This window comes from Callithrix jacchus, chromosome 16, assembly GCF_049354715.1.
Source record: "Callithrix jacchus isolate 240 chromosome 16, calJac240_pri, whole genome shotgun sequence".
Classification (NCBI taxonomy): Eukaryota; Metazoa; Chordata; class Mammalia; order Primates; family Cebidae; genus Callithrix; species Callithrix jacchus.
Genome location: NC_133517.1, coordinates 51,939,779 through 51,964,105, shown reverse-complemented (window position 1 = coordinate 51,964,105; position 24,327 = coordinate 51,939,779). Strand labels below are relative to the sequence as shown.

At 38.9% G+C, this 24,327-nt stretch overlaps 1 protein-coding gene across 4 annotated transcripts in view; it reads right to left on the bottom strand.

Moving 5' to 3' along the window:
* Positions 1–1,353: 1,353 nt before the first annotated feature.
* Positions 1,354–24,327, bottom strand: part of JPH1 (junctophilin 1) — a 79,878-nt gene continuing 56,904 nt past the window's right edge. Inside the window, exons 3-6 of one of the 4 annotated variants that reach the window (XM_035277169.3) lie at positions 21,469–21,587; positions 11,096–11,742; positions 3,820–3,915; positions 1,354–3,649 (exon numbers count right to left, since the gene is read on the bottom strand). In XM_035277169.3, the coding sequence (XP_035133060.1) occupies positions 3,835–3,915; positions 11,096–11,742; positions 21,469–21,587 (847 nt within the window). In that variant the 3' untranslated portion in view covers positions 1,354–3,649; positions 3,820–3,834. The remainder of the gene's footprint in view (positions 3,650–3,819; positions 3,916–11,095; positions 11,743–21,468; positions 21,588–24,327) is intronic. The other 3 variants (XM_035277171.3, XM_035277170.3, XM_035277172.3) reach the window with 3 other exon arrangements.

Below are 24,327 nucleotides of genomic sequence, written 5' to 3'. Positions count from 1 at the left end.
TTTCATTCTCACCATCACCCTGTGAGACCAGTGCTGTGACTATACCCATTTACAGATGAGGAAACCAAGGGCATGGATTAGAGAAGGATCCACAATCAATCATGACCAAAGCCAGAATTTCATCTATATTGACAACATTCACCAGTATTCATCATCTTCTCTATCTTTGCTATTTTCTCCTATTCCTGTAAACCAGACCCCTATAGAGGCCATTGCATTTCAGTACCTTTGGGGTGAGAGCAAACTGTCAGAATATATCATTCTTAAACCTGGAACAACCAAACACAGTCGGATGAACTGTTACACTGTACTAGCAAAATATGCCACGTCTACAGCCACCTATTAAGTTGGGAAGATGAGGCCATGTAACTTTCCGAAGCATGGCAGGAGAGCTGCAAATGGCAGAGAGGGTATGCCTGGGGAGCCTGCTAGCCACAACTCTTGAGAAACAGTTATTGCATTAAAAGGGCATGTAGAATATTTTCCAGACTTCCCAACCACACAAGCTTCACCCTAGCTTTGGCATCAGTGCTCAAAATGTGTGGCTTGGACACGAATCTGGAATCAACAATCTCTCTAGCACCTTGTGCTTCCCTTCCCTGCTTCCAAAGTCTGTTTTGCATTCTCTTCCTTTAGGATTTGCTAGGACACTAATTACTGAAGTTGAGTAATCTGTTTAGCCCTTGAGGTGATAACTCTGTGCATTATTTATATGAGGGGCTCCAATATCTTAGCCGTCAACAGGGGTGATGAATCTGGGGATTTAAAATCACCATGGCAGCTCCCTGGGAAGCTGTTTTGGAGATGGTCCTTTTATCATACTGCACAGGTGGCTTCCCTACATGTCGAGCCTGCAGCTTAGGCAAGCACCTTGGATGATTTCAAAGGGAGCACAGCGGCTGGAAGTCCCAGTGGTGGTGGGTTTATTCAACCCATATTGTGCTTAACCTTCCAGGAGTGCACCTAAGCGGCAGGGGTCACAGCAACATATTAATTTATTTGGGGCACAACGGTAAAAAAATTCTAATTAATTGAAAAGTGCCCATGTAGGAGGGAGATTTACTTCATGTTTTCTTTAAAAATAAGAGCAGTCTTTAAACTCTGGATAAGGCACTAATCCAATGAATGAAGGCATTAAGCAGAGCAATGAACCTTATTTTGCAAAATTATTTGAATGGTCCAGGATGAAATTGGTGGAGCAGTATAACTACCTTCTGCCACATGGTTTCTTTGAGCATTTTTCCCCTTCTATTTCTGCTGTTAATTTTTCAGCAGATCTCTTTCAACACCACCACCAAACCATTCCACATAACTCAAGACAGTAATTTACTCACAAAGAAAACATACCTCCGCTTTATTAATAACCAACTTTTTTTTTATTAGAGCAGATACAGTTGTGAAAACTGTACATTATACATTTTGGTTTCAAGGATTATAAATAAAGGAACTCACAGGTAGGGAGTTCTTTTTCACAGCAAGAAACTTTAAATAAAGTCATGTTTTATTAAGTACATTGGCAGACTTCATATGCTGTCCAAAATGTTGAGTACAGTATAACAACCCATTAGAAAGAGCCTTCATGTAAAATACAGCTGTGCACATTTTAGAAAAATACCAACAATTTGAGCTTTGTTTTAAAAAAGCTTATAAATCATACATATATTTATAAATGGGACCAACATGCTCACTTTATAAACATATCCTCTATCTGTTACCCATTATTTCCAAAGCATTACACATTTTAAATAAACACTTATTAAATATTTTATTTTATTTTTTAAAAAACCAGCATAAGGAGCTATGGGGTTCGGGAGGGGCGGTGAGAGTACTGAGACTGACACAGGAATTTTAAACGTTTGTTCTCAGGTAAAAACGGACTTTCCTAAATTTAAAAGTCAAAGCAAAATGTAAAAAAATGAATATACAAGTTGTAATTTTTCATTTGCTCTCTTTCTGCCTTCTTCTTTATTCCATATTGGTCACACCCAGGATTTTCAACATATTGTGCTTCTGCAAGAAACATCACTGGGTTACTACCCTGCAGGTGACAACGCACTCAGTGCACATCTGTGCTAACCAGGGAATTGTGTGAACTGTCTCTTCTGCATTGAAAAGGTAGCTAAAATGTAAAAAACAAAATCTGATGAAATCATGCAAATCATGAAAATATTTCAGAGTAGCTCCCTCTCTGCAATGTAATGTTTTAAAAAGATTTAATAAGATAGATACCTTTCCTCCCCTGATTTCTTTTTAAGTAATTACTTCGATAAAGACCATATAGTTTCTCTACGTAAGCATGCTTCTGAATAATAAAGGGTCAATTGTAAAACAGCAAAACCCCAGAAATGTCAGAATGACAAAGGACTGCAAAAGACACATATTTGAAATAAAAATGTCTAAGCCTATAAAATTTGAAATGAAATTACAAAAGGACTTTGAAAAACAGGAAAGGCAGAAAGCTGAGAGGCAGTGATTGAACAAGGCTTTATGTTCTACCTGAATGTATTCAACAGACATTTCAGTTGGAAAAAGAAAACAAGAAAGAGCAGAGCAGTTTATTAATAGCATCTTGCTTAACTTTCATGGGAATTAACACAGCCACCGACAAGATTTTATTTGGTTGTAAAGTACGTCAGCAAAGAAACTGAATCCTTTAAACACTGATTACTGCAATCCATGCAACGTTTGGACTATACTTCTTAGAATTCTGTTGCCTTCCAGCTTTTAAAATTTAGCACTTCCTAAGTGCATAAATAATTCACCTCAGTTATGTTAAAAATATTTAAAATTCAATTAGTTCTTAGGAAGGCATAGTGTCTTCAAATTGCTAAATTTTAAAGATAAATAACCTTTTACAAGTGTAGGAAGAATAAATGACATAAGAGATGGTATATTGCTATCAAAATAAGCACATTTTCACTAGCATTTTGTTTCTTCCTTGAGATGCAACATGTGTATTTCATCTGGCCAGGACTGCAGGTGGTAGATGACTATACATCATATTTAAATAAACAGCAAAAATGAACAGAGTCGTGCACAAGCAAACGAAACATTCTCTCCCAGAACATTCCAGGAGATGTTAAAGCAGCAGGTCATGGCATAAGACTGGTGAGTGATGCTGCTACCTATTTCTTCTAATGAGATAGGAGTGAATGTTGGAACCACGTCCACAGCAACACAATCCTCCGACCGCATTCCTCGGGCAGTCGTTTCCCCAGCTCCCTACTAAAAACGTCAGATGGTAAAATAGTAAGGCAGCTGTTGACTTCCATCAAAAAAAAAAAAAAAATGCAGCTCCATACATTTCCAGTTTAGTCACACTCTGCTAGGACAGATGGAGTAGCCAATGCCAAGAACTTCGCCGGATGGGGCTGCTTCAGCAGATTTTAAAAAAGAATTATTATTAAGTTTTGCTCTCCAACATGGCTGTGTGCTTCAGCTCCCAGAGGACCCCAAAGCCACAAAGCATTCCCAGGGGAACCGAGCAGGTCCTCTGGCTGAATTTTCCAAGTTTCATCTCTCTCGCGATCCCATCCTAATTCCAAGCCTCCTTCCCTGTGTCTGAGTCTGCCTGGGGTCGGCCATTTAAAGGGCTGACGGCACCACTGCAGAGAACTGTGGGCTAACACCACTAGTTGTCATGACTTCACTGAAGGGTCAAAACAGTTATAGCATTAAGTAACTATGTTGAATCACATTCAGGCATTGCCAAAATTAAAGTGAAGGACAATATGTCATTGTTAAAAAAATAGCAAATTTGAGCATGAGAAAAGAATGTTATTAACTATGATTTTAGGTAGAAATTAAGGCGATTCTTACCTGTCCTAATTCCAATCAAGTTAGAAAGTGAACAAAAAGAATGGCCAACCCGATATTCAACAGCATGACAAGGACAATCATGATTGAATTAGGGCCCTGAAATGAAACAGAACAAAATAATTGTAACTTTTCTATGTTAACATCAAGATAGCACCAAAGCCAATTACTGAAAAAGTGAAATTAATACTATTGCAGTAAATAAAGCATAAAAGATGATAGCAGTTCCAAAAGGTATAGACTAAAAACGGCAATGCTATGTTTAGATGGAGACATTTCAGAACTTTCACTGAAAAATAAATCCAGGCTTGAATTAGTTTAAAAATGTTTTAAACAACTGATCTACTTCATTCACCTCAAAACAATGGACAACAGCGTGGGCTGAGATGCAGCTCACCACAACCGGGCCTATGAACTGCTGGGAGTTAGAGGTGCATTTGTTGTTAGGATGAGTTGAGATGAAGAAGAGCTGCTTCCTCCTCAGGGCAATTAGAATATGACAGCAAAATCTGTAGGACAAAGCTACCCTCAAGGAAAAATTCAGGGAAAACTCAAAGCGAGGTTCTCTACCTCTTGTTTTCTCCCTGGTCCTCTGTTTCGACACCACCCTTTCCGTTAAGTAAAAGCTGTAAGTGAGAAGTTGGAGATGTTCAGAAGTTATCTTTAGCCCTAGTTTTTAAAATTTTTCTAACCACAACCACAACATTTCAGAAATCAAGTTATATTTTACAAACTACAGGATCCAATTTTGATAAATATCATAATACCAGATAGTCCAAGGGCCCCAAATTTTACTTGTTTAAACAAACCAACCTCATATAACCCATCTTTTCAGATCTGCTCCATGAAGAAGCCACCTTTATTACAAAGACATGACAGTGGTATTTACTGTTAAAATAGTGTCTAATTCTTATATAGCATTAAAAGTGTTCTAAACTGGCTTTATGAGGCAGATAGTTTTATTGTCCTTATTTTACAGATGAACAAACAGTGGACTCTATTTGGATGTTGAAGGAGACTACACTGAAACAGTGGCTTCAAAGGTATTATGTTTTTTTGAATGTGCGGTAAGTGAATAAGGGACACTGGAGCTGTCATTCGTCAAACACTCATCAGTTAGGGTCTAGGGTTTGGGTCACTCATGACTTACTCAAGAAGGTCTCTTCCCTGACTGAGGCCACATCCCCATGGTAGAGGTCAGAGGACCCTTCTCTTTGTCTATAATAACATGTTTCACACTTCATTGTCCTTTGTTGTTTAACTGCTATTTCCCCCACAAGACTCTGAGCTTCAGTGGCAGGGGCCCTGTCTTATTCCCCACTATGTGCCCAGTGCACAGACACGTGACATTGCCCAATTCATTCAGGCAACCAATATTTAATGAGATCCTACTATCTTCCAGTACTTTTTCAAGTGCTGTGGAGGTGGGTTGTTTTGGTTTAAGACAAGCTCTTCTCTGTCGCCCAGGCTGGAATGCAGTGGTGTGATCTTAGCCCATCAGATCTCCCAGGTTCAAGCTATCCTACCACCTCTGCCACCTGAGTAGCTGAAACCACAGGTGCATGCCATCAAACCTGGAGATGAGGTCTCACTATGTTGCCCAGGCTGATCTCAACTTCCTGGCCTCAAGTGATTCTGCCATCTTGGCCTCCCAAAGTGCTGGGATTCCAGGCATGAACCACAATGCCTGACCCAAATGTGGGTTGTTAAACAAAACAGATTAAATCACTCGATTAAATTACTGAATTAAATGAAGAACAAACGGGGTAATGAGTAAAATGGGGGAGGGAAAGGAAGTAAACATGGGTCCCCTTTAAGTGGGTACTATTTAGGAAAAGCATCAGTTCTTAAACCCCAAGTAAATGAGAGGAAAATAAACATTTACTGTAGGTTTTTATAATGCCGGACAATGGGCTAAGCATCTCTGCCATCTCTGAGTAGATTTTTTTTTGGTTTATTCTTCACATGTGATTATTAGTTCCATTTTATGGAGCTTAAGAGTATAAGCGTCTTACTCTAGTTTCCTCAGTCAGTCTGAACATATTAGAACTTGAATTAAGCTTGAGTTTGGCCATTTCAGAACTCCATGCTCTTTTCTCTATATGTCTATTAAAGATGCAGACCTTAGTTTAAAGGCAATTTCCCATTAAGTTCTTAAAAATGACATTTTCATCTATATTCTTTAATTTCTACAGTATCAGAAGAATATCAAATTGTGATAATAACCAACTGCTCTTTTAGAATAGTTCTAAATTAACAGTAGAGTCCTAACCTGTGCAACTCCTCAATTATAGTTAATTTAGAGCATAGAAATATGACAGGAAATTCTTACAACTCAGAAAATAGTGGAGATGCTCTTTCAATGCCACAACTGAGCACAGATTAAGGGAATGGTATTACAGGCTGATCATCCCTTACCTGAAATGCTTGGGAACCTACATGTTTGGGATTTCAGATTTTTCCTGATGTACAGGTTGAGCATCCCAAATCCAAAATTCTAAAGCGCTGCTATGAGCATTTCCTTTGAGCATCATGTTGGTGCTGGAAAAGTTTCAAATTTTGGAGATTTGCAAAAGTTTAAATTTTTGTGGATACACAGTGGTTGTATATATGTATAGGGTATATGAGATGTTTTGATACAGGCATACAATGTGTAATAATCACATCAGGGTAATGAGGTATACATCACCTAAAGGGTTTATTCCTTGTGTTCCAAACAATCCAATTATACTCCTTTAGTTATTTTATTTCATTTTATTTTTTGAGGTGGAGTCTTGCTCTTGCCACCCAGGCTGGAATGTAGTGGTTCGATCTTGGCTCACTGCAACCTCCACCTCCTGGCTTCAAGTGATTCTCCTGCCTCAGCCTCCTGAATAGCTGGGACTACAGGTGTTCATCATGATGCCTTGCTAATTTTTGTATTTTTTAGTAGATTCAGGGTTTCACCACATTGGCCAGGCTGGTCTTGAATCCCTGATCTTAAGTAATCCCAGCCTCCCAAAGTGTTGGGATTACAGGCGTGAGCCACCATGCTCGGCTCTCTTTTAGTTATTTTTAAATGTACAATTAAATTATTACTGACTATAGTCACCCTGTTATGTTATCAAATACTAGATCTTATTCGTTCTCTGTTTTTTGCATCTATTAACCACTCCCCTTCTCCCCACATCTTCACTTTCCTTCCAGCCTCTGGTAACCATCCTTCTACTTTCCATCTCCATGAGTTTGATTGTTTTAATTTTTAGCTCCTCTAAATAAGGGACAACATGCAGTTTGTCTTTCTGTGCCTGGCTTCTTTCACTTCACATCATAACCATATTTTGGAGCATTCTGGATGTTCCACATGTACTACTATATACTTTGATTAGATTCTGGTCATGAGTGTTTTAAGAATTTTGGATCATTTCAACCCTTCTGGGCTAGTGGATTTATTTTATAATTCTCAAAGCTAATTTAGTGCTATGAAAGATGAGGAAAAGTACACCTGGTTAGAACGATACAACATAGACTTCGGTGTCTTACAGTGGACCCAGGAAAGTGAAATAGCAGAGAACGTCCCTTCCATGAAGATCACTTCTAAAGTCTAAGGGATGCCTGAACCTTAACTCCCATTTCATAAATCCTTATAAGATTCTGTGAATGTATCTAATTCCTTTGAATTAGTATTTTGAATCTGTATATTCTCTTGATTTGAATTTAGTTTACTATCTTTTCTTCAGATTTTAGCTCACATATCATTGTACTGGCAATCCAGATTCAATGAATAGTGAATGAGTGCTTTATCCAAAATGAAATATCCATACATATATGTTTTTTCTATTGCACACACACATTTCTCCTATATGTAATCTAATATACACACACATATATATTTATCCTACTAGGGTAGCTCCACTTAGAAAACTATTTTTAAAGGTGACTCAGTGAAGATGAGAGCAAACTAGACATGAAAGAGTCAAACAGCAACCAGGTGAAAAATAAAAATCTGGGATGCTATGTTCAGTGACAGATACCAAGCCCTGGCCTCTGTGTTCTAGGCACAGGATACAGGGTAAAACGCTCTAAGGTAAAGAAAGTCCCATAAATATGACTGTGGTGGCCAGTTGTAGCTTAAAATAGCAAAATGAAAAAAAAATCAGTCTTGCTTTTCAAGACTGACTGGGACAGGTGTAATACAAGAAGCCGTATCAGGGCAAAGGGTAAGTCTTGATTGGAAGAGAAATTTTCAGGCCATAAGAAAATAAAAAACAGGAAAGCAAAATACGGAAAGAAATCCTAACAAATGAAATTAACTTTTTTTAATTTAAGAGATTCTCACTCATATTTAAAACTGTGAGAAATTTTCTGCTAGAAGAGGTATTATGGTTTATGTGAAATCTAAAGCTTCTCTAGTTAGAAACACACGAGAAGAGCAAAGTTTTAAGTATTAATAGCAAAGTTTAATTATACGTATTTACCTTTCCTTGGGGTGAGATTCAAACCCGATTTGATGGGGATGCTTTAAATATTACACAAATTTAAAAGAAAGATTAGATAAACCACAAAGCAAACTTAGAAATGAATCACAGGAATAGCTGAAAAAAAAAGTGCAGTCGTTTTTCAGAATGGTCTGAGATACCTAATTGGAAAACTCCTCACTTGTCTACTTGACGGTAAGATGCTAAAGATGCCTCCTCTGATCCTACCAGAGTTGTCATGTTGCAAAAAACCTACAAAAATCTCAGGATCACATAGAATGTGTGCCCCTAGGACATGAGTCCATATGCAACCATTGCCCACAGGGGTCACAGAAGTTTCTTGAGGAAAATCTTCCTCAAAAAAGTAATCAATGCCACAGCCTCCCTTCTCCTACCTCTCATACTCAAGTTAACTAATTTCCTGTGTTAGTCTGTGTCCCAGGAGATTTTCTGTATTTCTAGGAGATCAATATCCAGGGTGATCCTGAGGATGAATGAAATCTATTTGAGTATTTCTGAACTGCTTATGCTTCAAGTAGCATTGTGTTGAAACAAACATCATTATAATAGCCAATGTTTTTTGAGCACTTATTCTGTGCTAGGCACTATGCTAAGAACTTCTAAAGTATTAACTCATTTAATCTTCACAACAACCCTGTGACAGGTACAGATGAGGAAACCGAGGCACAAAGCAATTAGTAAATTGTCCAGGGTCACACAGCTGGTAAACAACAGAGCTGAGATTTGAACCAAGGAAGTGTGGCAACAAAGTTCAATTCTGTGAATTTAAAAATTATTTACAAATGTCTAACTTATACAGTGTCTTTTTTCTTAAAACTGTATGTAGCACTCCACTGTCTTAAAGGTCATCCACTGACAACCTTTATGATGACTGTGTCACTTCCTAACTCTCAGGAGTAGGGAAGGCAGCTTTCTGTTATACTATTAGGAAGACAGTGTTTATTGTAAGAACCACATGAAGGTATCCAGTCAATCTTGAATTTTGCAGAGGCAGTCCAAAGCTCAGGGTGGCTGTGGACCTGCTGGGGTCTCCTTTCCGCCTTGGGGTGTAGAGGGGAACCCTAAGGACCAACTACTGTCATGGAGTATGCTTGGCTGACTCAAAGTATCAGAGAATTCTGCACATAAGTAAAACAGATTTTTTTTTTCTAAATGAGGAGGCTGTGAATTAACCAAACATATCCATACCACTGCTTTCAGAGAACCTCTTTCAGGTAAGAGCTAGGTAATTCCACATTTTTTACCCCATCACAGCCTAATATGTAGGACACTGGGGCATGTCCTTCCCCTTGTAGAGTTCTAGAAGTCAACTAAAGCCCACAAATGGGTACCCAAGGTGTAAAAAACATGGCCTTTAATTGTTTGAATTTTCCCCCTTGTAAATCAGGCAAACCAATACTGATATATGTGAGGCCTTATTAACCTGAGGATAAACAGGCTGAAAGTCAAATGAGAAGAAACCATTACATGTAACAAATTCAGGGGTGGTTATTATAGTTGTAATATCAAGATACTGACATATTAAGGTTAAAAAATCTTTAAAATGAATGCTTACTGAAGAGTCAGAGTCTTAAAGTTAGTCTGTTTTAAAAATTATTTTTCTCCATGTAGGTGGACTCTTAGGAAGTTAGCCAAGTTAATCTGAATAATTTATGTTTGGCTAATTAAAAAGTTGAAAATTTGAAAAAAGAAGAGAACCAGAACTAGTGTTTTATAGATATTAGCAAAATAAACACACTTAAGAAATTTCAAGCATAAGTTAATTGAACAGAGAAATTTTAATTGTTTAATCCTGTGAATAAACAGACAAAAATAAGAAACTGATGGCTGTGCTGTATTCTTGTTGGCCAAGATACTAGTTCACACCATTATGCAAATATGTCTCTGTAATTACTAGTGAACATTAGGTTTGCAACATTCAACACCGCTGTTCTAAAGGGATGTGACCAGCTCAAAGAGGTCACTGATTAGTTTTTTAATCAATAATTAGTTAGCTTCAAATTTTATAAACTCTATAGAATTTGATAAAATACTAATTGCATATATTATTCAAAAAAATCTCATTTGAAAGAGGGTAAAGATTTTTCAATAACACAGAGCTTTTGTGGCTGAATAATAAATATCTTAAATGCTCAAGACGAATTGACACTAATAACCCGCATCTACCAGAAAAATGAAATTGTAAGAATTCTTGCATATTGAAGACAGAAGACCAAAGAAATTCTCTTGAACTGTTGGAAATTTTTAGTTTCTTTTGGGAAAGAAAAATGTTCGAGCTGCGAAGCCTGGCTAATGAAAATCTAAACTAGACATGTATGAGAAGAATTCACAAAGGCTAGTGGAGACTTTCTTTTGTGTAAAGATGCTAACCGCTGTGGGGAAAACAGGAGGGCTAAGAACTTGGTGGCGCTCTTTTCCTAGAGTTCTGAGAGTGGCTGGCTCTTGGCAGGGGTCATGATTCCTTTCCAGCAATCAGAGAGCAAGCTACCAGGAAGCTCACCAAGACACACTGTTAAAGTCTTGCTAAAATGTGCTAAGATGCTGTGCTAAGCTGGTCAGGTCTTACCTACCTGAATTACGTCTATAGTGGGGCTGAGTGAACACAGAGGTGGTGGGGGGAATTTCTGCCTGGAGTGCTCTTTGCTGTCTCAAGCTACAAATGTGTTATGTGCTGCTCTAAACAACCCTGTGCTCCTAGAACCTTGGTTAGCATGGCTGTGATCACGATGCACAGTCACCTCATATAGCTCGCTGAAAGACCCAAAGGGAAGACAGAGAAAAACAGTACTTGCAGGACTTACTGAATTGGCTTCCTTTTCCAAAGCAGGACATGAATCATTGCTTGCTGGATTCTTTGGTATAGCAAGTTCAGACTTCTTAGCTTTTGGCTCAGCTTTGCTTTCTTTGGCAACTGGTTTTGTCACAGATTTGGAGGGACTCCACTTGTTAGCGGATGGCTTGTGCACCAGTGCTGAGGAAGACTGGCTGGATCCATCGCCGTCCTCCACGTCTACTGGAGGGTGCTGGGGGGCATTCAGCTTCACGTAGTAGCCGTGATACTGAGAATGCAGCTCCCCATTACTGGGGTTAGGGGTGTGGTGGCGGCCAGAGTACTTGGACTGGGGCACAGCCGCTCCTGCCTCCTTCGTGGGAGCCTTTGACATCAAGGGCTTATTGACAATGGCCATCACCTGCTCATCAGCCACACTCCTTTTGTCTTGGTTGAGTCTCGCCCCTGAGCTGGGGTTTTGCTTCTTCACGGGCTTTGGGGAGGAAGTGGGAGAGTGGCTGTGCATGGGACTTGTCTCAGGAGATCTTGGGGGTGTCGTGCCTTTGCGATAAAAATGAGGAGATTCCTTTGGTGTAGGTGGCTTTTCTGGTACCTTTTCTTCTGGATTTTCTTTAGCATCTACACCTTCCTGAAATCTCTGTTTGACGTAATCAGGGCCTGCCAAAAAAATTTAAAAAAGAGAAAGGAGGTGATAAAAAGTAAGGCTTAAAGGTCTGTACTTTATATATATTTTGCTAAATCAGATTAACCTTTTCTATTTTTAAAAAGATATATTCATAAGTCTTTGACTAAGTACACATTTCATTTTCTAGGGGAAGAGTTTATTTATTATGGAAAGGCTGCTTTTAAGATAATACAGAATATAGACAGTTCTGTCTTCCCTAATAGTTACATTCTTTCTGCCTCCTTGCAGAATACAGAGGCAAAATTCATGTTGATGGAACACTGGTCGCAATATCATAATTAATCTGCTTATTCAAATTATGTGGTGTAACTAAGACATAGGAAGTATATACTTGTATAAGGAAATAAGCTGACTACTATATGTGTGTGCAAATTTAAAAAAGTACACTGCAAGGGGAGAACCTGTAGATAACATTTTTAATGATCTGTCATCAAACACTCATTAAAACTTCCGAGTTTGAAACAGCTTCTGAGGCTTAGGTTGCACTACACAAAGTCATTTCCATGTAGCCATCACAGCTATGGAAAACATGGATTTGCACCAGCCATGTTTTGTAGGTATCAAAGTCAAGACACGGCAGTCGTCTGGTTCTGTAGCTTCAGGATTTTTTTTTCCTTTTTTATAATACCTCAGGATTGTTTATAAAAATCATGTTATTTTTTGTAAATGGGAACAAATTTTCATTTAAAAAGTGGTTATTCTTCTAAGAGAGGAGAAAAAAATGAAAAAATAAAAACAGCAAAAAAAAGTGTCCCTGCTGCACTGTGATTCTATGGGGAGTGGGCTGCAAAAAAACAGGATGTGTGCCATTAAGATGTCTAGGCCCTGGGAACTCAAGGAGGCCTGTGGTCCAGAAAGGGGTGGCTCTGGGGCTGAGACAGAGGCCTCAGACTTCTAGGGCCTTCAGCTCTCAGCAAGTCATGTGCATACTTTGGCTACCACTCCACCCATCCGCCATTTTTCTCCTTGTAAGGTGAGGTCAAGGTCACATGCAACGCAGTTGGCCCTCTTCCTTGCAAATGGGCAGAAGCTGACAATAATCTCTCGAGTATACATGGAAGACACTGTTCCCACCGACATGCTTATAGAGAGCTGACAGGCTCTTGTCAATTCTGCAGCACTGCATCTGTTCATTTTCCTTCCTGCCTTCCACCCTCAACCCCAGACAATCTCACTGAAAGATATACAGAGGAGCTGAACACCAATTATCCTTAATTATGAAAATACATACTGCATACTTATACTTTCAATTGCTCTTTTTTATGGTGGTCTGAGTAATAAGTTATTGTAATGAGACTGGTATTTAATTATACAAAGAATTTTCCAAAATTTAAAGCCTCACTAAAATCTTAGGGAGTAGGTGTTATTATCCCTATTTTACTGAAATGGAAACAGCTATAGCAGCTGAAAAATAAAAAAATCACATAGCTCCCATGTCTGTTTTAAGAAAAAACATGATGCAACAAATAATATTTTAAAGCTAGTGACAAGAATTCCTGAGCACCCACCATTGCAAGTAATACTCAGGGTACAAAACATAACAGTATTATCACAGTTTCCACCTTCTAGAAGATACATCCACTCCTTGGGATTCAAGGTTCCCAAATTTGTCAAGATCACACATCGACAATTGAGACTTGCTTTATAAACTGGGTAAGTGTTCCCTTTATATAATTGACAATTTTCTTTAAATTCCTCCAACCAAAATGGCAGTGTGAATTCTCAGGCCAGTGAAAGGTATCTCGAATGATGAGAAGGGGAAACTGCAAGCATTCAAAAGGTGATGTCCTGTTTCTGAATTCTTTCTTGGTGCTGTGTGTATGGACCTAGCACCTAGAGGAAGCAGAGCAGCATGAGCACAAAAAAGTGGTCTTTAAAACTCATCGGGTCATTGACACTGGTTTGTCATGGAGAAGCACCTTGTGATCAACTGCTGATGTATTTTAACAAAATCCCTCTTCTTCTGTGATAAAGTACATTCTCTAATAGATCTCTATGCAGTGTGATGCTTACATAGTTTTCTCTCACTTCTCCACCCAAAATTTCACTACAGTTGGTTTTCTTTGTGCTTTACTGATATTTGACTTCATAGCATTACTAAAATACCCATTAAGGTATGGTAGTGAATGTACTGTGCAAAGATAATTAAAATAGTCAAGTGTCTTAGAGACAATGGACTTTTAAGTCACTTAATGCTGAACCAATTACACAAAATACAAAGTACTTTTAACATCTTCGATCTAAGAGATAAATGCAAGTTATTTTTGCAAAGAAAAATTGACAATATCTGTTAAAATTAAGGCACATTAAAAGCTAATGTTTAACTTAAATATACAGAAAAGAGTGAAAAAATAGACTGTGGCAAACATTATTCGTAATACATTCCCAAAGGTGGGGGGAAAAGATAGAGTCACTGTGCCCTGAGAAATGAAGCTGTCACAAAGCCCATGCATTTCATTTCGAAGATGTGAGACTATTAAAGCCTAGTTTACAAATTTGGGATTTAGATCTTTGTGATGGCTTCATCACAAAAAAAGTCATTTGTTTGAGGTGATAAATAGGTTAATCAGCTTGATTTAATCATTCCATATTGTATAAGAAATTGTAACATCACTTTGTACTTCACAAATACATACAACTATGACTTATTAATATATACACTAAAAACATTAAGATGTATCCTAGTGACTGTCAGTACCACCAGCCTTTATAGCAAAAAGTAGATTAGAAGCAGAAATGGGAGCTGCTTTGACAGATTCGAACAAAAGTGACAGCTATCAGCAAAGGATGAGATTGAGGAAGCATTAACAGCTACAAGAAGCCATTTATTTGGCAGAAACTCAGGCAATTAGATAATGGTAGCTCCCCCCAAATTAATAGTAATAATTTTTAAAAGTCAGCCTTTAAAGGAATGTGCTTTAGTTATCTGAAGAAAAAGCAAAAACCTTAATACTTGAATGCAAAATTCATTTTCACATGCTTTTAGTAAGTAGTGAATAGAACTCTCCCTACCTCTTAACTTATACTACCTATGGATATGTCAAGGTGAGAATAATTTGGCCACTGGAAGAATTTATATTAATGAACTTATGAAGCTAAATTTTGGATTCCATTGGAAGTATTTCTTATGATATTTATGAACTCTCAAATACCAGTCTAATCACTTCTTTAACCTTTAGAAATCTGATGTGTCACCTCTTTGGACACAGTTTTCTTGTCCTAAATGTATTAAGAAAGGCACATCTTAGATGATTATCATACCCACTCTGCTAAGTTTAGGTATACTCACTCCAATTGATCCATAGGGCTTCTGACGATATTCAAAATATGTTGAGATCAAATACTTTACTAGAATGGTAGAAGTACATTTTAGCATCAACTTTTACATTTAAAAAATTTCTAGCTTTATTATTCATTCAAAAAATGTCTGGTTAAGAGAAAAAAATGCACTCCCAAGCAGAGTCACCTATGCTTGCTGCCTGTCAGAGCATCTGAGGTGCTATGCCCAGAGATCTTAGTAAGTATAAATTGAAGCCTAGAAATATTTATGTTTAACAAATGATCCAAGTGATTTTAACGCACTTGGTTACAGGCATTTGACAGCATGCAAGAAATATGTTGAGTAGAGGTGGACATAGCACTGCCTTACATGACTATGTCCCGTTGGAAATGGTTCCAATGTGTTGCAGTCATGGAAGGCCTAGCCAACTAAATGAGGATATACGGTTAGATTTTCCAGAGGAAGATTAAATGCTTTTAAAACAAGACATTTAATATAATGCAGAAGACAGAAGTTTTTCCTGGACTATTTTCTCTTGGAAGGCACATGTTGTGCGTGCTACTTGTTCTGTGTAGTAAATGTGTGTGTCAGCATTGCAAAGCCAGCAACATAAAGTTGATGAGATGCAGCAGTTCATTAAAAAGACTAGTCAGAATACTGCCAGGGAGGGAATTATGACAAATGTTGATAGTTGTTGCAGTCAGCATTTTCATCAGTTTTTATAGACAGTTTCTATGAATCCAAAAGGATTTTCTTCCCCAAGAGACTCACTGGGAGGAAGTCAGATACAGGTCACCTGCTCACAGATATGGCTGCCACACAATATGAAAAAAGAAACAACATTCAGCTTGTTATCCACCAACACTCAAAGGTTACTCGTTACAGTTGGCATGAAGGCTCAGAACAGATATGGCAGATGGTGGCAGCAGGGTATCCAGCTAGTTCTTCAGAGGTGCGCCTTAGTGGGCTGGCTTGGGCAGGAGCACCATAAAGACTTCCCAAAACAAATGTCTATAAGGGCAGCGCCAATACCAAATGCTTTGAAGCAACAAGAGTAGTCATTAAGTAGAAATTAGACATTTTCTATGGAGACTGACAATCAGTGAAAAGAGGACCAGACTGAAAGAGTCTAAAAAGATTGTGTAACTGGTAACAGGATCACTTATGTTCAGTATGGGAAGAATGCTCCTTTCCTATAGGACTTCACAGTCCCATCTATAACAATCCTGTAATTCTGTGACCACAGCCATAGTGCTCTGGTCTGCAAACTGTGGGATATCCTTTCCAGTAACTTGCACTTGGCTGGCACTCAATACCCATTTGTGAAACTGAAGGTACCAGAATAAATATGTGGTATGAGTAACCAGCAAACTCATGAATTATTAATTTCATGTCAACTAGTGGATTATTCAGTTTCCCTTTTTAATGAAATAATTTATTCAGAATTTTGGGTTTGGAAGGTGAGAGTAGAAGTCATCTATTCCAGGATGCTTCCCTTTTCTTAACCACATCTATGACATATTAATGATAGGCCTACACAATTATGTAATGAAGATACGCTTTGATTTCTAAAGTCTTCTAATTCATACCAGAAATGCAAACTTAGTTAACACTGGTCCATAATAAGCTATGCTAAAGACTTCACTCTAAATAATTGATGGACTGTGTGTATGAGCACATTTATGCTTAAACATGGGAAGACAAAGCTTATTGGCGATGCTACCCAGAGAAGCAGCCTGGCTCTCTCCCAAGAGGGCTCCAAGTACTAAATTCATCACGTTCCAGGGCAGTGTTTTAATTTCTTTAACTCATGCTCAGCCTCTGCCCCCATCAATAAATATAAAAATTTTACGTGCTACTTAATATCACTTGAAATTAAAAACAAAATGAATATCTTGATCAAAAAAAATTAAAAAAATTTTTTTTTCTTTTGAGATACAGTCTTGCTCTGTGGTCCAGGCTGGAGTACAGTGGCACCATCCTGGCTCACTGCAACCTCCGCCTTCTGGGTTCAAGTGATTCTTATGCCTCAGCCTCCCAAATAGCTGGGATTACAGGCATGTACCACCATGCCCAGTTAATTTTTGTATTTTTAGTAGAGATAGGGTTTTGCCAGGTCTGGCCTCATGTGATCTGCCTGCCTTGGCCTCCCAAAGTGCTGGGATTATAGTAATGAGCCACCACACCCGGCCTAAAAAGAAATTGAAGCAGTGGGAGAAAGAGCCACAAATCTAGTCTCCTGATCTTCTTCCAGTGCCCCGTCCCTCCTGCTTCCTCAGTGGTCACCCTCTAAAGCAAGCTTGTGCAATCTATGGCCCAACACAAATTCGTAAACTTTTCTTAAAACATTAAGTTTTTTTTGTGATTTTGTTTTAGCTCATCAGCTATCATTAGTGTTAGTGTATTTTATGTGTGGCCCAAGACAATTCTTCCAATGTGGCCAAGTGAAGCCAAAAGATTGGACACCCCTGATCTAAAGGCTATGTCAGCGTAGAAACCTGATTTTACCAGCATTTTGAAGCAGAGCCATCCCTTGGGGCAGACTCACATTACCAAAGCTCACAAGACTGATGTACAATCCTAGAAGGCCAATTCACTAGTTTACAATGAGCAATGTAAATGTCACATAGGTCAAGGGACTCATGCTGATACCACCAGTATATGCTCTCCCTGTTGGCAGATCTCCATGGAAAGCTCAACCAAAATTAGAAAGTTACTGGTGAACATGGAATCAGGAAAAGAAGCATGAGCTGAATCAAATATCTAATGGCATCAAGCTGGGCTAGCCTGATGCATCCATTTCCTGAGTCAGGATGATCTTGCCAGTGAAGCCATACTGGGCTGGCCCGGTTCACCGCATCCTTCCCCATAATAGAAATCTCCTTGCCAACGTGAGAACAATCCTCCAAGGTTCTGGCTCAGGCTTCTTCTCCTCTGGACACTGTTAGGATGAACACTGCCAATTTTTGCCTCTGTGACTCTCATTTTTCTATACTTCCTTGGTATATAAAAATTGGTGATCAATTTTTCCTTAGATGTTTTAATAACCCAATCAGGTTACAAGGAAATCTTGTGGTTCTTAAAGCCATCTTATTACTTAGGATCACCTGATCTACCTCTATGCAGTTTCAGGGATTCATTTTCAAGTTGAACTCTCAGAGGGCAATCTTCTAAGTTCTTGAGGGATGACTCACTGTGTCACTCCCACTAATGGCAATTTAGGTTTCTGTGTATGTACACAATTATTTATATATACATTCGCAAATATCCATTTGTATGCTTTTTGTTTGTTAGAGCTTAACCCTTTGAGGGAGAAAGCCATGCCACGTGGCTATGTTTTTTTTCTTTAATGACAAAAGTTATTCTTTAATTAAAATAATTGTGATTAATCTACATATAATTTATTAGCAAACTTTTTTCCCCATTTTTTTGCTTTTATAATAAAGAGGCTATGTTTTTTCCTTAGTTTCTAACTGAATTATAGAACAATACAGTTTTAAACTAAAAAACGTAATCCTAAGATGGAAAATATCTGAAAATACTGCCAGTTCCTGAAAACAGGTAATTTGCCATGGAAGTGTTCAACATGTAAGCTATGACAGGCATCCTTTATTCTAGGGTTAACAACTTCTACACATGAACACTGCATTCCAAACAATGGAGACTTTTATATCTGAGATATGTAAATTAAGTGGCCAGCCTAATTTAGAAGTACTTGAAAGCCCTTTTCGAAAATGTCTATCTGATTTGCTCACCCTGTAAATGCAAAGTGGAGAGCATGAGTTATGCTCCCTTGAGAAGATCAGTAATACCCACGACAGAAAAGCCTTTCTATAGAGTTGCTGAAGGAAGTGCTGGCTATGGGTCAAAGAGGACTACAGCCTTCACCCCCAAGCTCTGGTTTCAAATAGACCTGCTGTCCATGTTACTGTGATGTATTCATTACTGGTGGACAACTTGCTTATATGAAACTGTTTTAGCTAAGAAGAGGGTGGAATTACATTTTCCCACAATATTTTTTTTCCCTTCAAGTGCTTTTATACCAGAAAAGGCTTTTAAAACCATTCAGTCTGGGAAACCAAGATGATCTTTTATATCATTTACCTCTTGGTAACACCTAATAGAAATCTAAAGGGACCCCATTCCCCAAAAGAATTAACAGAACTGCGAAATTACCATCTGCAGACAACAGTAAGTTTGTTTTCTTTCAAAGTCGCTCAAGCCCAGTGTCTCCTCATCAGTCAGGTTCTTTGCAATGGCAGCACTGCTAGGGAGGAGAGAACAAACTCTCCTGGATGGCTGTACTCTTTCCCCAGCTCTCATGCCCTGGAATAGCTAATTTGCCAGTGTACTTAGGTATCAGGGAAGTATGAGTTCATTTCACACCAGAAGAGAGTTTATGCCTACCAGAGGTCACGGCAAAAAATGGAAAGGTTCCTTTTTCTAAAAAAATGCATATATATTAAATGATTTAAATCTCAACCAGAGGTTTAAAAGAGATGCATGTGAAAGAAAACACCCTTCTCAGTGGTTGCTTTGGACTTGAACTCTTAGAGAAGTCACTCTGTGATGATGATACCTATCATTCAACAACCATTCTGGGTTCCTCCCCAGCCTTTCCCTTATAAAAACTGCATCTTCTTTGCCTGGCCTTTTACTGTGTTCTTTCTGTGCAGAAACCTTCTGCCCCCATTCTCCAGGTCATTTCTCATTGCTCCATCCTCAATTATAACCAAGTTTCTAGCTTTCCTATGAATCTTGCCATTTCGTTCACTTTGACTTACGTTGTTTGTTAGGACTCAGTGATATCCTGTGGGTTCCAATAGCGTATACCCCTTACCAGAACCAAATACGTTTCAAACAGCTACCTCATGCAGGGTGCTGGGCTAGGGACAGAATGCTAGTTATACAGCTTGATTTAATAAAAACCAATGTGGAAAAATTCTTTACCAAGAAATGTAACTTTTGATAGAAATTGAGAACATTTATTTTGGTTTCTTTACCTAGAAGTCTGTTGATGCCTCAAACGATCATTAGAAAGATGTTCTTTAGAAAGCAATGGAGAATATATATAAAAAGGTGGATATTGCCTTTTCAAAATTCAAAACAAACACATTAATATATAAAGGGGTGAAGAGGGTCTACTAGGAAACTACTGGAAAGTGAATTAAGTATTTAAACTTATTGCAAATATTTGTTAATTGCTATTTTGTAACATCTGAGAGGCAGATAACCAAGATCACTTTTTTTTTTTTGAGACGGAGTTTCACTCTTGTTACCCAGGTTGGAGTGCAAGGGCGCGATCTCGGCTCACAGCAATCTCCGCCTCCTGGGTTCAGGCAATTCTCCTGCCTCAGCCTCTTAAGTAGCCGGGATTACAGGCACGCACCACCATGCCCAGCTAATTTTTGTATCTTTAGTAGAGACGGGGTTTCACCATGTTGACCAGGATGGTCTCGATCTCTTGACCTCGTGATCCACCCACCTCGGCCTCCCAAAGTGCTAGGATTATAGGTGTGAGCCACCGCGCCCAGCCGATCAATTTTTTTGAGGTTGTCACTGTTATTTTTTCCATCATGACGTGCATTTTCCTCTTAATCTGTGCAGATTCATCTCTTTAAGTGGGATGCTGCTTTACTTCCTAACTACACTCCTTTGAACTTTAGTTCAGATACATTAAAAAAAATAATCACAGTACTGACTGGCTCTTCTCTGACTGCTAAAGGTGCCTCTAAATTTGGCTGTATTTGTTACAGAATCTGTGGCTGTCACTAACACAATTTCTTAGAATCAGATACTTCTTTTAGATTTTTGTTTAGTTTACTGCTATCAGCTCCAATTTTGTTGGTCATATGTAGCGGGGAGGAAGGGTGATACCCTGGGGAATAACCCATCTCCAGGGCTAATGCTCAGACTTTGGCTGATATTTATTACTACAGTTGAACATTCCTAATCCAAAAATCTGAAATGCTCTAGAATCCAAAATGTTTTGGGCACCGACATGATGCCACAAGTAGAAAATTCCACATGTGACCAATGGTCACAGTCAAAACGCAGTCAAAACTTTGTTCTATATGCAAAACTATTAAGAATATTGTGTAAAATTACCTCTGGGCTGTGTTTATAAGGTGTCTATGAAACATAAATGAAATTTGTGTTTCAACTTGGGTCCCTGCCTCAAGAGATCTCATTATGTATATGCAAATATATAGAAATCTCAACAAATCTGAAATCGGAAACACTTCTGGTCCCAAGCATTTCAGATGAAGGATCCTCAAGCACACGCGCCCCTGCTTGTTTTGCATAATAGTATTGCTGGGATTCAGGAAGCACAGACTCTTACATTGAAAGGAAAAGGAAAGAAAAGCAAACCAAAGCCAGTGTTCCTGCCTCGCCTGTCAAAGGAGCTCTGTTTTACCTGGTTGGTAGAAGTCGGGTGACAGCTCCCTGGCTACAGCTCTCGCGATGTCGCACTCCTGGCGAGCGGCCAGCGCGGCCTGGTCAGCAGCGTCGGCCTTCGCTCTGGCGTGTGCAGTCCTGTGTGGGGCACAAAAGGACAAGTCAGCACAGGCGACCCTTATTATAATACTTACACAGAGACAAGCACATTGTAATCTGGGAAAAGAAATGTTAATTATGATTATGGCCCGATACCCACGAGAGGAAAAATTTTAGAGTCCTATTGCTGTGAGAGTTCAGTGAAGATGACTTAGATGAAACTAAACTACCCATGAATTGCCTCAACCCTTCTCTCAAGGGAAATGAAAAGTAAGAGGAAGGTCTGTGTAGCTTGATGCTAAGCGTGGTTTTCAAAACTTACTGGATCAAATTTCCTGTTGACTTTGGTTGGCATTCCTCCCACCCCTAAAATTATGGAAAGTAGAATTAGGACATAGGAATTAATACAGTGTTTATCTATGGTACAATCAGTGTAAGAATTTGACTAAGAAAGGTCTGCCCACTGGCATGCAGGTGAAATGGCTCTTTGAAGAAAAAAATTAGCGAAATGGTTATTGGTAGTGTTTACTCATATCCATGGTGTAAATGCTCTCACCATGGCCAATTTCAGGTTACCAGTATGATGCCATTGGACGTAGAGCAGGGAGGAGGTGTGCACTATGGGCTCTCACCAGCAGGAGCAAACCACAGGGCCCACTCTAAGAATGTGCTCAGAAAGGTTCCCGAGAAGTCCATTTAGCTGACTTTTAGGCATGTTTCTTGTAGAAACCAAAAAGGAGACAGTGAGGCAGAGCTGGCAAGGATGAAATGGATCTTTCAGTCTTCCATTGCCTCCCTGGCCTGTCCTCACTCACAGAAACCTCTCATCTTTCTGGAGGACTAGGATTATGGCAGAGGTGGCAGGAAAAAGAATAGGGCTTCTTATGGCTGGACTGGGGAACAATGTCTACCAGCCCCAAAGAGGGTTTAAGGGAAGAAAACAAACTCTGGTTTGTCTGCTCTGCAATGGGGAAGGCCTTGTCATTCTGTTAGATGGAGACAGAATTTGTGATCATCTTTAGATGATTATGGGTACCTATTTCTTATGATTTTGTAAAGTTTCCATTGTATTTTATTAGCTCTAGGCAGGGCTATAGATAACTAACAGTGAAAGCTTAATAGAAGTCTGAAAAAGGTGCTTACACTTATGTCGGAGACAGCAGGAGAGAGGAGGAGTTGGGGAAAGGCATGGGCTTTGGATGCTCTTTAGGGAGAACACACAGGCAGCAGCTGGAGAAGGCCAGCAAGTGGAACTCCTGGGACCACACTGCAGGGGAAAACATGCCAGGGAGCAGGCCTGGTATGAGATAAGGGGGGGCAACTGGTAGGAGGTCCCTTTTTCACATTACTCTTTTTAATAACCGCCTCTTGTCCTGTGCTCTCATGGGGCCTCGTTCATTCCTAGTTAGGCTCTAAGCAAGCCTACAGGCTTGATGTACTAGAAGTAAGCTTGGTAAAGTTTGGGACTTTTGATTTTTGGTCCTCTGTCATAATCCCAAAGTGCAGAACACTACCGGGCACATACTATTTATTGAGGGACCACTTTATGAATAAAAGAATGAATGATGCTTCCAAAGCTGGGTAGTTCTTAAAACGGAATGAACAACAAAACTAGAGATAGTAAAAAGATCAGGAGTTTCTAAGAGTGTGGGGTGTAGTAGGGAAGGATGAATTGGTGGAACAGAGCGAATACGTGGGGCAGTTATTCTGCATGATACTGTAGTGGGGGATCCATGACATTACATATTTGTCAAAGTCTATAGACTGTACAACACAAACGGTGAAGGAAGCCTGATGCAAACTATGACCTTTAATACTAATGTATTAATACCAGTTCATCATTTACACCAAATGCACCCCAAAATGCAAGATGTTAATAATAGGGGACACTGCGTGTATGCATGAGGTGAGAAGAGGTATATGAGAACTTTGTAGTTCCTGTTCAATTTTTCTGATAACTTAAAACTGCTCTAAAAAATAAAGTCTATTAATTAAAAGTGAGTGGATCAACTTGGAATCATCAAAAGTGCTATTTCTAAACCATGGAGGACGCTTTAGATTTTCTGTGTATGGGGTATCAGGAAATATGAAATGGAAACTACATGGGAGGGACATATCCCTAAACAACTGGCTGGGGGGATAACCCCACGTGGGAGCCATTGCTGATCTATCATGGGTAATGCCTTAGTCCTGTGTGTTGTGCCTGAGAATCAATGGATGCCCTCTGCTAATGTTATTTCAGTTTCTCAGAATCTAATTTTTTCCCCAAATGATTTTCCATTTTGTCTGCTATTCTTAGCTAAAGCCTAATTATATCTAGGTATCATAATTAATGAAGCTATAGGAGTATAGCTGTGCTGCTTTATAATATAATCTGCTAGTCCTTTAATGATAAATTCACAAAACTCAAGTACAAATAACTTATTCTGATTCAATCACAACACACCACAATATAGTCAAATAAAACAGTAGTAGTATCTCTACTACTTTTTATAATGTGCTAAACTAGAGAATAGACAAATACAACTTAATCTTTATGCAAATATATTTTGGAAGCACAGCATCAGTGAAGCCTGCTAGTAATTAACCCTTTACTTTTTTACTTGCTGTTTCCTGTAAGACCACACAGCAAAGGAGGACTGTTCTATCTATCCCAGCTGTGGCTCAGTACTACTGCATAGCTGGCCAGATGAGTCAAGACCACATTCAAACCTGAATCCTGAAGTCTGTTCAAGAGCTTTTAGAAGTGATGACAAGATGGGAAGAACAGGAACCCACC